Source organism: Mirounga angustirostris, unplaced genomic scaffold, assembly GCF_029215605.1.
Source record: "Mirounga angustirostris isolate CCGP_5_RB_7025 unplaced genomic scaffold, mMirAng1.0.hap1 SCAF_5, whole genome shotgun sequence".
Lineage (NCBI taxonomy): Eukaryota > Metazoa > Chordata > Mammalia > Carnivora > Phocidae > Mirounga > Mirounga angustirostris.
The window spans coordinates 37,339,226-37,357,204 of NW_026991713.1; the positions used below are offsets into that span (position 1 = coordinate 37,339,226).

The following is a 17,979-nucleotide window of genomic DNA, read 5'->3' on the forward strand; positions in this document are numbered from 1 at the left end:
CATGCAGAACGTGCTCTCTTTAATACCCATCCCCAGGCTAGCCCATCCTCCCACCCCCCTCCCCTCCAGAACCCTCAGTTTGTTTCTCAGAGTCCATAGTCTCTCATGGTTCGTCTCCCCTTCCGATTTCCCCCCCTTCATTTTTCCCCTCCTGCTATCTCTTCTTCTTCTTCTTTTTTTTTTTTAACATATAATGTATTATTTGTTTCAGAGGTACAGGTCTGTGATTCAAGAGTCTTACACAATTCACAGCGCTCACCATAGCACATTTACTTTGGACTATATTTCCCTTTATAGAGGTTAGGTTAACCATAACTGTCTCCCTGATTTTCATCTTTATTTTTCATCTGCTGACAGTGCCTTCTCAGCCTGTTTCCCAAATATTTAAATATTTGACAAGCATCAGTTTTATTACTGGGAATCACTTTAAATGATTTAATGATAATCATAATGATAGCATGGGCCTGTTTACTGTTTTTCAAAATCATTTTAAAATAGTATTTGCTTATAAGCTGGAGTAGCCAAATAATTGAATTAAGTTTCTTGATTTTCTTTTTATGTAATCTTTACCATGTTGAAACTCTCTGCTTCATGGTAAAAATACCCAGATCATACAATTTCTGATCCTATTTTGGGGAGGCCATTGAAGAATCCTCTAAATTGTCACTTGTCACATGGAGAAAAGATTACTCCAGAACCCTCAATATTTTTTTCTAACAACATGATCCATTTTCACTTATTGAAAATAAATACTATTGAGCACCTGCTACGTATTAGACATTGAGAGTGTAGCAAGCAGTGAAGTCAGACAAAGTCCCAGTTTACATGGAGCTTATGTTTCAGAGGGAAGGACTGAACAATGCATAAATTAATAATTTGCAGGATGATGTTCTTAACTCTTAGATATTTATTATTTTGTAAGAGGTACATTTGCTTTCTTCATCGGGTTAACATATAAATGAATTTCTTAATCTCTGAATACACATGTAGTAGGATTTTTTGTGGTTGCTTTTGGTAGTGGTTTTGTTTTGTTTTGTGTTTGGTTTTTGATGATTTAGTATACTCAGTCTGAGTAGGAATGGAAGTGTAAGATTTTTGGAGTTGTTCACAAAATTAGCCAAATTTAAATCATTCTATATTACTAATATATTATCATACTAATGTTAATTTCAATGTGCTGTATCTGATATATTTTGAAACATCTTATATTCACTCACTGAAGCAGCATATTACAATAAAATGTAAATGTTAAATATCATGGTTTAGCATTTTCTGAACATTGGAATCCAATTAATTTAATAACAGCAATATATATACATATAGGCCAGTCATTGAAGTCATTATTCCCATTTTTCACATTCAAGTTTATATTTTGATTTTTTTTATTCCTGTGGGAAACATTTTTTTAATATCTGAAATATGTCTTCAAATATTTTTATTCCCTTTTCAGGAATTTGCTGCACTGACAAAAGAATTAAATGCCTGTAGGGAGCAACTCCTAGAAAAGGAAGAAGAAATTTCTGAACTTAAAGCTGAAAGAAACAACACAAGAGTAAGTATAAAACCGCCTCTGCTTGGAATCAATTCCATATACAGTTCAGTGCCTTATCTCTTGTATACTCATAAGAATATAAACATTTAAAAACTTGAGGAAGGGGCGCCTGGGTGGCTCAGTCGTTAAGCATCTGCCTTCGGCTCAGGTCATAATCCCAGGGTCCTGGGATCGAGCCCCGCATCGGGATCCCTGCTCCGCGGGAAGCCTGCTTCTCCTTCTCCCACTACCCCTGCTTGTGTTCCCTCTCTCGTTGTGTCTCTCTCTGTCAAATAAATAAATAAAATCTTTAAAAAAAAAATAAAAATAAATAAAATAAAAACTTGAGGAAGACGTTAAGCAGACACCAACTCATAGTCTGTCACTTCAAGTAACAGAGACTATTCTATGAAACTCAAAACAGGAAGGCCAGAAACCTAAATTACAGTCTCAACTTCCAAATCACCGTGTTGCCTCAGAAAATTTTATTCCTTCTGGCCTTTGCTTTCTTTGATTTTAAAAAGAAGGACTGGATTTCGATAGCCTCAAACTTTCAAACTGTTGTATTGGAGTAGGGGGCCAATACTCAGAGGCTGGAGATGGGCAGAGAAAGAGAGGCTTGAGGGGAGTATGAGTTTCCATTATGGGGTGATGTGAGGGAGTGGCTTGGCATTGGTCCTCACCTCATTAAAATGTATAAAACCACTGGCGCAGAACTCTCCTAATTAAAAGAGGCATAGCTTCTCTATTTTGGAAGATGATTGAGGAGACTTCCAGTTCTGATGTCATGATTTTGATGGACTCTTCTATCTTCTGCTCTTGGAAACCCATGTCTCTTTCAGTCTCATGCCCTGTAACACTGAAGTCCAGAATTTGATCAAAGGTGCTATATTTTCTTGTTCAGAAGAAATAGTCACTAAATTTCATAAAATATATAAATCACCAGATTACCTATACCTATTACTAGAGAAGAGTTTCTCTATTAAAAGAATGCAGAGGAGAAAACACTTTTGTGTGGATATATAGTTCAATTTCAACATGAAGTAGGTGAAAAATATTTTCAGTATTAAAACTCTGGCAGATCAATGCTAAAGAATGAGAAAGTGAGGTATTGTTAATAGTGTATTCATTTGATGCTTGGTCTTAGAGAATACTATAAAAATAATAGCTCCATAAACAGTGAGCTTGTGCCTTTAATGAGGAGTACCATGTATCCATACTGGTTATATGATCAAACTCAATTTATCTCCTTATTCATCAGGGTCTTATTTTTATGGTAAAGAGAATTCACACAGTATACACACAAGGATTTGGTTTTCACTGAGACTTTGATGACTGCCTCAAATAGAACATAAAGAGGACAGTTTAGATCATGTTACCAGGTGTCCGATGAATTTTTTCTATTTCTTTCTCTCTGTTGATATTTTTTCCCACCCTTGATTTCTAACTTACAATTTTTTCATGCAAACTTAAAGTTTATTTGTGCCATGAGATTTGTTCTGCCCTATTTCACTATTTTCCATTTCAGTGGTTTAAGCTACATTCCCCGATGTAGCCCAGTGCAGCCAAATGTAAAAGTAGGATCCGGAAGGTGAACATGGAAGGAAATGTAAACTTCTTGGTTAGACTTTCAACAAATTCTCATATTTAAAATGCACCAGAAACTCTTCTTTTAGCTGTGTATTTCTCCTTTAGACAACTTTTTTTTTTTTCTACAGCCCTTTACTCCTTTCTAATGCCCTATGAGAGACATGTTATAATTATCCCCATTTTACAGATGAGGTAACTGCTCAGAAAAAGGTGGATAACTTGCTGGAAATTATGCAGTGAATAAATAGAAGAGAAAAGGGATTTGAAAGCTGAGGCAGTCTAACTCCAGGCCTGTGCCTTCAGCCATGAGGCCATTAGCACAATTACTCAAGTTAGATCCGTGGAGGGGCCCCTGGGTGGCTCAGTCGGTTAAGCATCCAACTCTTGATTTCGGCTCAAGTCATGATCGTGGGGTCGTGTGATCGAGCTCCGCGCTGGGCTCCACACTCAGCTGGGAGTCGGCTTGAGATTCTCTCTCTCCTTCTTCCTCTGCCTCTTCCTCCAACTCGTGTGTGCTCTCTCTCAAATAAATAAATAAATCTTTTTTTTTTTTTTAAAGTTAGATCCATGGAAAAACTCCCAAGATTTACAACAGCTTAGAGAAGACTTTGCCCTAAAAGTAAACCATTGCAGTATGGAGTGTATCATTCCTTCCTGATCGTGACTAATTTCAGAGAACTCGGAGATTTGGCAGCAGCATCCATACAGTCTTCATCATATCACACTCCATCAGGCCCAGAAGTACCTGTGGCTGTTGCACCTGCAGAGGAACCTTGGGGGATAGAGGCAGTAAGGCAAGCTATACTTGCAATACCTCTTCAGGGGTCAAAGTGAGAAAAATACAAATATTAAATTCCATTAGGGTAACAAAAATTGAAGCCATCGATTTTAAACATGAACAATGGTTACTTTGAAAGCATGAGTAAAGCTGGAAAACATTTTTTCCACCCTCCTTAAAGCAGTGGTATGAGGATTTTTGTTGTTGATTAGGGAAAAAGGAGAAACGGAACTAGGAAAACTTCTTTGTGCAAAGTATCAATTATATAACAACTTCCTAAATTACATAACCACCTGTTACCCTCCCCATCACCCAAAAAATATCCAGGGCTAAAAATCAGACATATCTTCTTCATGACCCCAGAGTCCCAGGATTGAGCCCCGCATCGGGCTCCCTGCTCAGCCAGGAGTCTGCTTTTCTCTTTGACCCTCCCCCTTCTCATGCTCTCTCACTCGCTCTCTCTCACTCAAATAAATAAATAAAATCTAAAAAAAAAAGCTTTATTGCAGCAGCCAAGGTTATGTTGAATTCAAATCTAATAAGAAGTTGTATAATATTAGAAATTTATTTCAAAAATTTCCAATGATGCAGTATGTACGTATGCATAGACACTATGATATGTTTGTATATATACAGGCTGTGGTCATTTAAAATGAATCCCAACATAGGATTAGTGGTCATTTACGTAGTCCTTGCAATCCTGGGAGTACACCAAAAAGGGTGCCTTCTGCAATATTTATTAAATATTAGATAAAAGTGTAGCTCCTAGCAAAGGTATACAACTAGTAGCTTGTTAGTGTTATCTTTGTGAGTTCCTCTTCATTTTTCATTTATTTTAATTTATAAGCTTAGAAGTCATGGGTACATGCTAGTTTTGAACATTTTGGCCCACATTCTCCAGGCTAGGTAACTTACATTTATCTTACTTCAATTCGATACATGAGCATTAAACATATATTCTATAGAATAATCCCTAAGTATTAAGGAGTACTGAGGATAAGTCAAATTGTTAAGCCCCTAAGAAGTCTGTTTTATATTAATAAGAACACATTATTTGGTTTTATTATATCCTAAGTGCATAAAACAGTACACCTTAACTGTTTGAATCAAGAAGACATTAATTAAGGAATATAAGAAATCTCCAAACCTAGCTTCCATGCGCAATGTCTAGGACCATATTTCTTAGCTTTGGTGAGTTTTCCTTACATTCCTAGTCCCAGAAACATGCAGCCTTTACTACTACCTGTGCCAACAAAATGGACCCCCAAGCCTAGCCTGGTTACTCATTTGGCTCCCTTCAGAATCTGTCCTGTGTGGGTGGCTCTGGTTGGCTGACTCTTAAGTCACTTGTCTGCCACCTAGTGGTAAAACGTGCCTGCGAAGTGTTTTTTTGTTTCCAATATTGGGAAGATGACGTTCAGCATTCACGTAATTATCAAAGATGGAGGGTATGTACAAAAGATTTGGGGCAACCACAAATACCAAGTCTCCACAATAACCTAACTTTTATTATACTCTTTTCCATATTAAAACTCTAAACAGCAGCAATACTGACATGTAACTACCCAACAATACAACTATACCTCTTAGACAAAAACAAAATCACCTTTTCTCAAAAAAAGAAGGTGCATGCATCCAGCCACAAGGCCAGGGTTCTTCTTGCTCTTATTAAATCTCAGTCATATCTTAATATTCTGTAATGTATGGACTACTTTAAATGTTAATCAGAATCAAATACCCAGTATACAAGAGTAAAAGGGGAAAATAATTTAATATACATTATGTATATGATATAACAAAAAAAAAAATAAAGATCCTCTCTTCTCCAAGTGGTCAATAAGTCCTATTGGTAATTATAAATTCCAATTCTAAACCTTCATTCCTGGACCTCTGTATATGGACCAATATCTTCATCGCTAATTTCAGGATGATAGCACCCCAACCTAGCCATGTGTTATCTCCAAGCAATAATTAAGATAGACTCTTCCTTGGGCCATTTAACCATTTTATAGGATCACCTGCTTCTGAATGATGTGATAGCATGGTGAAACCAGGGCTGGGAACATCAGTCAATTACATTACTCCTTTCACTATAAAATGTGTTTTTGTTTTTTTTTTCTTTTTTCGGTCAGAAGTAATGTTGTATATGATAATAAGACTGTAAGCAGGGGGCGCCTGGATGGCTCAGTCGTTAAGCATCTGCCTTCAGCTCAGGTCATGATCCCAGGGTCCTGGGATCGAGCCCCCCTTCGGGCTCCCTGCTCAGTGGGAAGCCTGCTTCTCCCTCTCCAACTCCCTCTCTTCTGTGTCTCCCTCTGTCAAATAAATAAATAAAATCTTTTAAAAGAAAAAGACTGTAAGCAAAAATCTGATAAGATAGTATTGCTAGTAGAAGCAGAGCCATTAGAGAAGGCAAATCCATATTCAGAAAAAAACATTTATTACATTGAGAAAAGGCAGCCGTCCCCTCCTTGATGGAAGGGATTTAATGTAATCTACTTGCTTCAAGGTAACTAGCTGGTCTCTAGGTATACTATATCATGAAATGGGTTCAAAATTGATGGCTACAGCTAATCACTTGGCCATTCAGCTGTGGTGGTAACCCTATCAACCTTAATGGTGAGAAGCCCATTTTGCAAGGTCAATGAGTAACTTCTATCCCTGAAACCATGGGCACTTTTTCTGCCCATTGAGCAAATGTGGCGGTGGCCAGAGAAATGGGCTAATATCCAAAAGGTGAATCATTTTTGTCTATGAGATTATCAAAAACCTCTGCAACAGTGGGTACCACAGAATTAGTCCTAGTTCAGAGATAATATCCAAGAAATTTGGTATTCTTTTTTCCTCAGTACTAATTGACATGGTATAATAGTTATAGATGCTTTTAGAGAAGATCTTCTGATTAGCTATTGCTTCATAACAAACCACCCCCAAATTTAATGCCACAGACAACATTTTACTGTACTCACAGATTCTATGAGTCAGGGATACAGAAAGGGCATAACATTTGTGCTCCCAGCTCTGATGTCTAGTGACGCTGATGTGCTGGTAAATGATTTTTTTTAACCAGAAAAAAATTTTTTTAAAAATACTAATCTCTATAGTGTTTGGAGTTCCCATGGTGTAAATACTCCCACTGTAGCTGATTTCAAGCTACCAGCATGATGTCACTGAATGCAGAGGTGGGAAACGATGAAAGATTTGGAAACAGTCTATAGTATTTCTACCATTCAAATACAGTAGAAGTAAACAACCCAAGGAGCATGGGGTATTTAGGAACCTTACTAAAAACTTGGAATTTGGGGCACCTGGGTGGCTCAGTCGTTAAGCATCTGCCTTCGGCTCAGGTCCTGGGATCGAGCCCTGCATCGGGCTCCCTGCTCCACGGGGAACCTGCTTCTCCCTCTCCCACTCCTCCTACTTGTGTTCCCTCTCTCACTGTGTGTCTCTCTGTCAAATAAATAAATAAAGTCTAAAAAAAAAAAAACAACCTTGGAATTTAGTAATATAATCAGGAAGTAATACATTCTGAGTGTTTATTATCTTTAAAAAATATTTTTTATTTAATTATAAGCTTGCATAATTTAAGCTTCAACAATTACTGTGTTTTAACTGCTGGCTCACAAAAATCCTGAGAATTAACGGTCCTCTCTAGCAAGCTGGTATGAGCCAGGTTTAGCACACCATTTGCAGGGGAGAAGAGAATATCTGGACTCTGAAAGGTCGACTGGGAGCAAACTGTTTCACATGGGTTATGGGGCTTTGTACGAACTTAACCCTGCTTATCTGGTGTTGGTCTTTCTCTGACAAACTTCGCTCTGACCCTACCAGCCTCCTTCGGTTTCCTTGGAAGCCAAGCCTTTGCCTGTGCTGTACCCTCTGCCTGGAGTCCTTCATCTGGCCCCTCATCTGGCCAGCTCTTTCTCAATTTAAACATCACCCTCTCGCAAAGGAGGTCTCTCCTCTTTTCAGCTCCCATAACTCTATTTCAGGGTTAAGTTCATACAAAATCCCATAGCCTGTGTAAAACAGCTTGGATTTAACCAATGCATGCATATATCTGTAGAAGTCAAGAGAGTAGAACACCAGGAATATAATCAGATTGATAAATAAAAGGAAAGCTCTTTGAAAATATTGTGTCATCATCATACTGAAGAACTATTAATATTATTTTGACCCTTAAATGTGATCCCTACCTACTGATCTATATACATTTCGGATCTCAGATGTTTGTGTTCTTTTGTACCAATGCATGGCAAAGTTTTCTGACACTTTGAACCATAATTAGTGATGGTGAATGGAAAGATATTAATTTATTAAGGACTAAGAAAGGTGACACTAATATGTGACACTGAATCTAACAATAACTGAAAACCAAAAATTTCCCCTACTTTAGGAAATGTAAGCTTTAGGAAAAAGCCTGCATTTTTTTTTTCTTTCCTTCTTTCCATCCCAGTATCTTATATTTGCTTTTCCCTTTTTTGTTTGAGTAATTTCTGCCTTATTTTGCATAGACACCATTTGTTAGCCTATGCTTTTCACTATCCTTCTGAAAATCTCTCCTACAAAACTTCCTGCTCATGTATTGTTGTTCCCTGGCAAAATCTCAATAACTGAGAAGTTAAACCAGCAGGTTTGGGGTTTTTTTTTATGTATCTTTGTTTTTAGCAGCAGAACTCCCTTTATTAAATGAAACGAAGGTGAAGCCCCAATTCACAAAACATTGAAAAGTAAAATTTCTTTGGGAAATGTTAGAACAGACTGAAACACTGTTCACTGGACTTTGTCCAGACTTCTGTCATGGCTCCAGAGGCTACTCTGGGTGAATGTAGGTTCCAGAGTAGACAGTTTAAAAAGCATGCACTTTAACCTCCTTTCCCCAAGTGATTATTGCAAATCTCGGTTACTGTATCCCAGTTGGTTGCATATATTTTTCTATTATTTCTATTTCTATTTCTATTAAGAATTAATTGTGAATAAAATCATTATTTTCCCTATAATCGTTAGAGCAACATGTGATTATAACTATCACTATAATCACTACACAAATGTGATTATCACTATAATCACATTCAAAGCAACATGATGATTATGTTATGCTCATTACCTTCATTGCAACACCAAGTGTAAATTAAATTGGTTTTGACTTTTAATACTTTTTTCTTAACACAATCATCATTGTGTTAAGAATTGTACCATGTTCTTTAATAATTATTCTATTTGATCACGCCTATTTTGTGTTGTTTCTACTGAATTCATGCTGAAATTATTAAATTGTTTTAAAAATGCATAAGAATTTACATGATATTTCTTAAATGAGCAATTTGTTATACACTAGAAATGGGACTTACTTTAATGTAATTTAGGAACCCTGGTTTAGACTCAGGTTTGTGCTTCTTTGTTGCTACCTGTGATAAAATCTGAGACTATCATTAGATTCTATGCAAACCTGCAATCTTTTACAGTAGGAGTCATGAGTATTAGTAACTTGTGTTCATAAGATAATTACATTTAGGATAATTGCATTTTCTGTTAAACCCAATAGCTGTTACTGGAGCACTTGGAGTGCCTCGTGTCCCGACATGAAAGGTCACTAAGAATGACAGTGGTGAAACGGCAAGCCCAGTCCCCCTCAGGAGTCTCCAGTGAGGTTGAGGTTCTCAAGGCACTGAAATCTTTGTTTGAGCACCACAAGGCCTTGGATGAAAAGGTATAGTATTGATAAAGGATTCTTACAATTGTATGTGTCAATTATACCTCAATCAAGCTGAAATGTAAAAAAAATAAAATGAAATAACCTTTATCTACTAATTTTAAAAAAAGTTTTAGTACTGCAAAAGCTTTCAAGCTTAACAGTGTTTTTGTCATCAGCATCAAGCTCCTTGTCTTCATCTAATGACTCAGCTGACTCCTGATGTAAATCAGCACAGAGAAACACATCTGGATTATAGGAATATCATTTTTTAAAAATGCAACTGGATTATTGTGTGTATATGGGTAATACTCATAACCATGTTGTTTTTATTGCCACTGAATCTATGGCTTATCAAGTTATACTTGTATTGTGTTGCATTATGGTCCTAGTCCAGATGGCCATGTGAAATTCAATATTGTCAGTCAGTCTCCCTCTCTCTTCCTCTCTTTTTCTCTTCTCCCAGCCCCTCTTTGAAGTGCAATGTCTATAGACGCCAACACAGGAGACTGCTAACTGACAACTTAACATATCTTGAGGTGTAAATTGGCTGTACTCTAACCTTTGGAGATTTATATTAGAAGCATACATTTTTTTTAGATCGCTAATATCTAGTATCTTCTGAATATACATTTTGAAGAGTCTCTACATCTAACAGCATAAGGTATTAGTGGAAAAAACTGCCTTAGGTCTTTTTAAAAGTAGCAATAAGCTTCCCTTAGCTGTTACTCAAATAACTGTTACTGACATAAATAAGCCAATATGATGATAATATCCTTTGGAGATTAGTAAGGCTTATGACATGATTTTAATTTTGTGAAATGTTAAAGAATTAACTTTTTAAAATTAATAAAGCTTTAGGATTTTGTAGAGTGGGAATTGGGGCACTTCATTAGAAAGTACCTGAGAAGTTCTGAGTATTAAAATCCAAATAAGGGATTATTATCCAGTTATATCTGGTTTTGAGCATGCAGACACTTGTGCTCTAGTTAATATTTATGTACATAGATACTTTTATCATTGGTCTTTCAGATGTTCTTAGAGCAGGGGATTATGTGAAGTATGTGCAAAAGGATAGCTATAATTCTATCTTCTAGATTATTAAGAAATTATAGTTTATTTTTCATTTTAGCTGTGAGAGGCAAGTAGTTTATGAATAATTTTAAATAAAACAAAAATTGATATTATTTAAAGATCCTTGATAAATGTAATATCAAATAATCATATTTAACGTTTAGTTTCATATTCCCTTTCTTATTACAAAAGTACATTGTTAAGAATTTGGAAGACTATATTTATGGAATATCTATTATATATAGGACAGATGTTTGGCCACACAAAAATAGACAAGACATTCTCCTTACAACTGAAGAGATCATAGCACTAGAGATTCATGTCAATAATAGGTAATGTTAAGAAACAATATGTACAATGCAATATGAAGTAACAGAAAAGTTGTGACCAATTCTACTTGAGAAAGTGATGAAAAATTCAAGAATATCTTCACAGAGGGGAGGACATTTGGTCTGAATATTAAAGAATGTGTAGGAGTTTTAAAAGCAGAGTCATAAAGATACTCTGCGCACCAAGATCAATATGTAAGATAACCCAAAGATATAAGAAGAGCATGGCCTGTCCAGAGAAAATGTAATAGTTTTGAATGGCTTGAATGAAAGTGCTTGAGAATGTGTGATTTTAGATGTTCCCTGTAATCATTCCCACATCACTTGAGGGATGCTGTTATGAAAGAATGGATGTAAGGCAATAAAGAATATTGAAGACAAATAACCTGATGGGTATGAGTACATTTAAGAAGAGAATAGTTGTACAACTTAAAATTTAGAAATAATTTACTATGTAGATGTTCAGTGAGCTTAGCATAACTAAATGAAGCATTTATACCATGGCCCTAGGAGCTATAATAGTATTTACTAACTCACCGGAAGTGCCATGGACATTGATGAATCCAGGGGCAACTGAACTGATTATCAGCTAAGTATTGCTGACAGTCTAAAGGAAAAGTGTTATGAGCTTGGATTCTGGAGTTGGACAGATACAGACAAGTGACTTAACTTCTCTATGCATCTGTTTCCTCTTATTTTGAATGAAGAGAGTCATAGTATGTACCTCATAGAATTGTCATGAGGATTAATGGGATCTGACATGCAAAACTCTTAGCCAGTACTTAGCATATGGCAAGTGCTCATTAAATGTTAATGAATATTACTATTAATATGTAAATTTCAGTATTTGATAAAACTTTCAAGCTAAGTAAAGATATTGGTATCACTGTTGATCCACACGCTTGTTTTAAATAGCCTTTTATTTAGTTATTGAGGGATTAATCTGTGCCTTCATAGGCAATTTCCCTAAGAATAGCTCACAGCTATTCAAAAGGATAGGGAGGGTGGAGACACAAACTACAACATCCTAATTTAAGTAGTATGGATATTATGTTATAATATATAGAGATGATCAGAAGAAGATGCAATTAACCATGTCTTGAGGACAAGACATTACCAACTTTATCACAGAGGGTAAAGTTACATATGAGGAACTAAATAAAGTATAAAAAATTGAACACAGCTGTGAACAATTACAATGACTGGCAGTCTTCATTATTAATGTCCTTATTTATATATCCACTGAGTTGTAGGATCAAATTTTCACAATTAGCTAAGACCAACAGTAATTTTGACATCGCTGTCCAATATGTTTACCAATTTCGTGGGCTGGAGGAAATGAGAGATATACATGTGTTTTGCAATCATTCAGACATCATTGATTTTTTTTTTCTTTAAAAGACATATTGGCTATGCCTGGGGAATATAAGCAAAAAAACCCAGTAAATATGTATGCACTTCACATATATTTCTATCATCTGCTATCACAGTACCAAAACTGGATTTGAACTTCTGGTCTAAGGAGATTTCTTTATAATGTTTTCTGTTATAAGAATGCTAATTCCAAAATGAAACCCTGCCATACCTTACTTTTAATTTGGAATGTATGCTTCTTCCACCAGAGTTCCTCTTTATCCCGAGACACATTTGTTATTTTTAGGGACTTACTTTATTTTAAATCCTCAGGGATTTAAAATGTAAGTAGCCTTGAAACATCTTTTGGGGAAGAAATTCTTGAGTTATTTTGAAGAAATATGCCATTATGAAGAAAATTGATTTAACAGATGAAATTAGAAATAAAAAATTCTAGTTGTACATAAATATTTTGGAGTTTACACAATAGCTCCATAAATAAACAACCGATACATATGAACTTAACGACTACACAGACAATGGATTAATTGAATGTGGCTAAATAGTAAAAAATCAGAAAAGGTTAAGTAGAGAGCTAAGGCTATCAACTGTGCATTTACATTTCAGAAAAAAAATTAAAATTATAATTTGTCATGGTGTATCAATCATGTGTAGGTGGTTCCACAAGAGCACCAAATCTAACAAGGAAAATAAAGATAATTATGGCATTCTGCTGGTGTTGTGCTTAGCAGAGCAAAGCAAAAAGCTAAAAGGCTTGTCAAAGATAATTTTTTTTCCTATTAATGCAGTTTTAGCTATGTAGACAAGGTAAGATGTTAAGATTCTTTATACCCTGGAAAAGTTACTCCTTTGGATCTTACTTTTTTTTTTTTTCTTATCAGTTTAGCAGAGATTAATGCAAGATGAATTAAATGCAGAGAATAATTTATCCTCATATAAATGTGACTAAAGAATTCATATCATACTATATTGATAATTACAGCACCAATTTTTACATTTACAGCTAATTCAAAATATATTCAGAAATTGTTTTTATTTTCTCAAAGACAGCTTTGGATTCATTACTCTGTGGGTAATAGGATCTTAAGGTGTAGATACCATTCTATATTTATTGAGGGGTGCTTCTGTTTTCAAATTGTTTTATAAGCTTAATGATTTTTACTTCTTGGAGGTTCAATATAATGAGAATAAAAAATGCTTAACTTGTGGTAAATAGAAACCAGTTTAGAACATTTTCTGTGATTATTAGTTTAGCAAAGAAAGTCAGGAAGATATTTTAACCTACAAGATAGCCTGGTTTCAGCCATCCTTTATGATTTGAAGGACTCTTTTAGAAACATTCCAATGTATCGGTATATCTTAAAATAGGACACCTTCACCTCTTCACAGCAATCTAAATGTGATCTGATCAATGGTGCATATAGTGAGATCGTTAAGTTACATTTAGACTGTTTCATATTGCTGACCCTTAGACCTTTCTCACTCAAAACACCCATATTTTATAGTTGGTATTTTAGGAAGTGGGCATAAAACTTTACAATCATCCCTATTAAATATCAACCACATCTACTAAGATTTTTTTGATAACTGCTTTCCACATATCAGCAATCCTCCTTATTTGCAGCCTTCAGGGTATTTGCTTCTTTTGCATCTCTCCAAGCTCCTCATAAAAAGGTATTCCCCAGGTCAAATCATCAAAGATTTCAAGTGGCTCTTGTTCAGTTATTAATCAGCATTAGTTTTATGCATTTTAATGAACAATTATTTGTCTAACAGCATTGGCACCTGGACGTCCATCTAGGTCCTAAATATCAGGAAAGGTTCTAATTATCTTTGAGATCAAATATCAGTTTATGTATATATTACTAATTTTCAGAGAATTTCAGCATAATTAAGTAAAAATAATATCAAACTCCTCTCAGATCGTTATTCTTTCTCATTCAAGATGTATTTCAGGAGTTAAGTGCACCCAGCCACCTGAATATGCATCAGTTATCATTATACAGCACAAAAATATGATTGAGATTTTTAAAAATTTCTAATTAGATTCTAGATTAATAGGATATTAGTGTTTCTTGTCTGTTTACTAATTGGAAATTAATGTTATAATTCAACATTAAAATTGTTATGTAAGTTTTTAAAATATAGTTTATGTATTTAACCTATATTATGTATTAATAATTAATTTTAAAACTATATTACCTAACCTATATATTATGTTCGTAGTTAAATCTTATTTTTTTTAAAAAAAGGAAAATGTGATTCATTAAACTGTACTATCAATGAATTAATAAAATTAGTTTATAAAAATATAATTATATATTAAAATACATGTTAACTTCACAAATACTGTAACATTCCCATGCAAAAAAAAAAATGTATGTTAACTCATAATCAAAAATTCACCATGAATTGCATCTCAAGTTGAAGGCATAAATTTTGTTGATTCTTTTCTAAGGAGAATTAAGCCACTGTAGACATTCATTTTAATTCAGGCAAATCTCTTTCTCTGAATTTCTTCAATTTTTTACGTGATAAAAATACCTTTTTAAATATATGTAATATAGAGCACATCTAAAGATCTGAACATATAATAACTAAATCAATTTTAGAAGTTCTAAGAAAGCAAGAATTAAAAAACTACTTTGAGTTTCATGTATGAAACATTTGCAAATCACAATTATCTTCAAATCATAATTATCTTCAAACTAAATGTGCAGAGTCTTTGGTTCTATAGGATGTATTGGCTTAACCTTTGGTATCTGGAAGCAAGTTAGGAATTCCAGAGTAATCAAGTACTTGCCAATCCCTCAGTAACAATATAGACTTCTAATTAATATAAAATGTATGTGCAATGGACACACTTTTCAGGTTCTAAGAATCCTTTATGAAGTTATTCATACCAAATGAAGCTCACGTATTATTTTTTTAAAAGTAGAAAATTTTTTACGTATGTCATACTTAATCAGTGAGTCTGTTTTTCAGATGAATTCATAATATACTTTTGAACTTTGCCTCCACTTACTTGAGATCAAGCAGGTCTATCTCCAACCCCATTGGAAATTCTGTCATTGGAACACTAAAATGACTTGCTTATAAGGAAATCCCTTGATATAGTGATGCTATAAGGTGACAATGTATTCATAGTATTTATGAGCACTGAGGGCTATAAAGACTTTAATAATTTGCCAAATGTGACTGTCTCTGATAATGGTATTGATGGATTCAGCACAGTTTAACATGTATGGGATGTACATTACTGCACATATTTTGGTTTTTCTTCTAGGTAAGGGAGCGACTGAGGGTTTCTTTAGAAAGAGTCTCTGCACTGGAAGAAGAACTAGCTGCTGCTAATCAGGAGGTAACATACCAAACTTTCTCCTCTTTTGAGGTGCAATATCACTAACATTATAGCCCTTGTGTTTCACGTCACTTTTATTAAAACTGTCACAAAAAATAAATTACATTCTGTATATGCCACTGAACAAGGTCTGTTGAAACTAGTTGCCAGAGTCATGTTTTCTGATTTCTGGTGATTCAGATCTGCCACTAAGAGATGAAAAGAAAATTACCAAGAACTAGCGACAAAGGGGCTTAGAAAGACTGCAGTCAGAATACCAGTCCTTTCAAAAAGTAAAACACAGCTCCAAAATTGGAAAACATGTCAAATATCTGTTAAACTTAGAAAATGTCACAAATGAAGTTAACTCCTTGGAGATATAAATATACTTCCCTTAAGGTTCTTATTGTTCTTATCTTCTAAGAGCATCATGCCCATGTTTAGTGGCATCATTGAATCCACTTTTCTTGCTCTCATTCATGACTAAAGTATTATAACCATCTCTGACATTTAAACAGTTGTTTTTTTCTTTAGAAAAATTTGCTAACTTTGGTTATTAGTACACAAATGAACTTGGATCATTAGACTAGATAGATAGATAGATAGATAGATAGATAAAAAGTACATTAAAATATATAAAATATATGAAAAATAACCTGTGTAGGCCACCAAAATAGCCCCATCTCATTTTCTCTCTCTAACATTTACTTATAAGGCTATGTTTTTCTCCAGAAATTTATTCCAGTGATGTAAATATTGGTATTGCTAGTAGTAGACACACTAAAATAATCCTACAAAATCTTCTTAGGTTTAAATAGTTAAAGATGTGGGAGGCTAATGTCCTTAATTATAAATATTATCAAGCCATTCTTCTTAAAATAATATTTGCATTTACATTGCACACACAAATACACATTTTTAAAGCATGATAAAAAATCTCGACTAGTATAAATTACCTTGCTCTCTAAAATAAGCTAGATCGGGGTGCCTGGGTGGCTCAGTTGGTTAAGCAACTGCCTTCGGCTCAGGTCATGATCCCAGGGTCCTGGGATCGAGTCCCGCATCGGGCTCCCTGCTCAGCAGGGAGTCTGCTTCTCCCTCTGACCCTCCCCCCTTTCATGCTCTCTCTCTCTCAGTCTCTCTCTCTCAAATAAATAAATAAAATCTTTAAAAAAATAAAATAAAATAAAATAAAATAAGCTAGATCAATTAAACAAGTTTAAAGTTTACCTTTGTTCTAGGTTAACAATTTAAATGGTAGAAAAAAATGGACTTCTAAATGCAGGGAGAATGAGTTCGTGTGAACTAAGTACCTAGCAGTGTCAAAAACATAAACGGTGGCACAACAGTTTAAATATATAGAGACAAAGCTTTTTGGTGAGCAGATCAGCTTAGCAAACTGGATGGCTTTAAATAAATAAATAAATAAATAAGTAAGTAAAGTAAAGGGAACAAAGGGAAATAAGAGGTTGGTACATCTTAGTCATCATAGAAGAAAAGAACCTCTGAAATAATAGATAACGACAAGAAGAACTCTGTCTTTTTATGAAAAAGAATAGCTTTTACCAATGAAGTAAGTATATGCATTCCTGGAATGTCCGGAAAGAAGATATTAAATGTTTATTTATTTTGTGTTTTACCATTGTTAATTTTGATTTTCATGTATGTTTAAAAGTACATTTATTGGGCGCCTGGGTGGCTCAGTTGGTTAAGCAACTGCCTTCGGCTCAGGTCATGATCCTGGAGTCCCTGGATTGAGTCCCACATCGGGCTCCCTGCTCAGTGGGGGGTCTGCTTCTCCCTCTCCCGCTCCCCCCTCTTGTGCTCTCTCTCTCTCTCAAATAAATAAATAAAATCTTAAAAAAAAATTTTTTTAAATAAAAAATAAAAAAATAAAAGTACATTTATTTTGGGTACATCCCTCAAAATATTTTATTGATAGGAGTAAAAAAAACAAAAGCTTTGGCAACTACGACTGGAAAAGCCTTGCTTACCGTGTGGTGATAAAGCTTCTGTTTGTCAGAGACAAAGGGGTGGTGAGACCTCTTGGCAAAGTTATATACCCTGAAGTAAAAATATTCCTCAAGTTCAAGTAAGGCTCTCTAAATTTGCTCCAGACATGGCAACGGAATAGCTCAATTAGATATAAAATGGAAGAACGATCCTTGAGAGAAGCAAAGTGGAGGAGAGACCTTTGACAGTTATTTAAATATTTTAGCCTCAAATTTTATTGTAGGCAGCATGGTCCATTTGATTGCTTGTGTATATTTT

At 34.8% G+C, this 17,979-nt stretch overlaps 1 protein-coding gene across 5 annotated transcripts in view; it reads left to right on the top strand.

Moving 5' to 3' along the window:
- The window catches only part of PPFIA2 (PTPRF interacting protein alpha 2), a 476,257-nt gene that overhangs the window by 288,595 nt on the left and 169,683 nt on the right, over positions 1 to 17,979 (top strand). For all 5 annotated transcript variants that reach the window (XM_064590837.1, XM_054506898.2, XM_054506899.2 and 2 more), the window contains 3 exons: positions 1,451 to 1,552; positions 9,445 to 9,609; positions 15,655 to 15,729. In XM_064590837.1, coding sequence (XP_064446907.1) covers positions 1,451 to 1,552; positions 9,445 to 9,609; positions 15,655 to 15,729 — 342 coding nt within the window. The remainder of the gene's footprint in view (positions 1 to 1,450; positions 1,553 to 9,444; positions 9,610 to 15,654; positions 15,730 to 17,979) is intronic.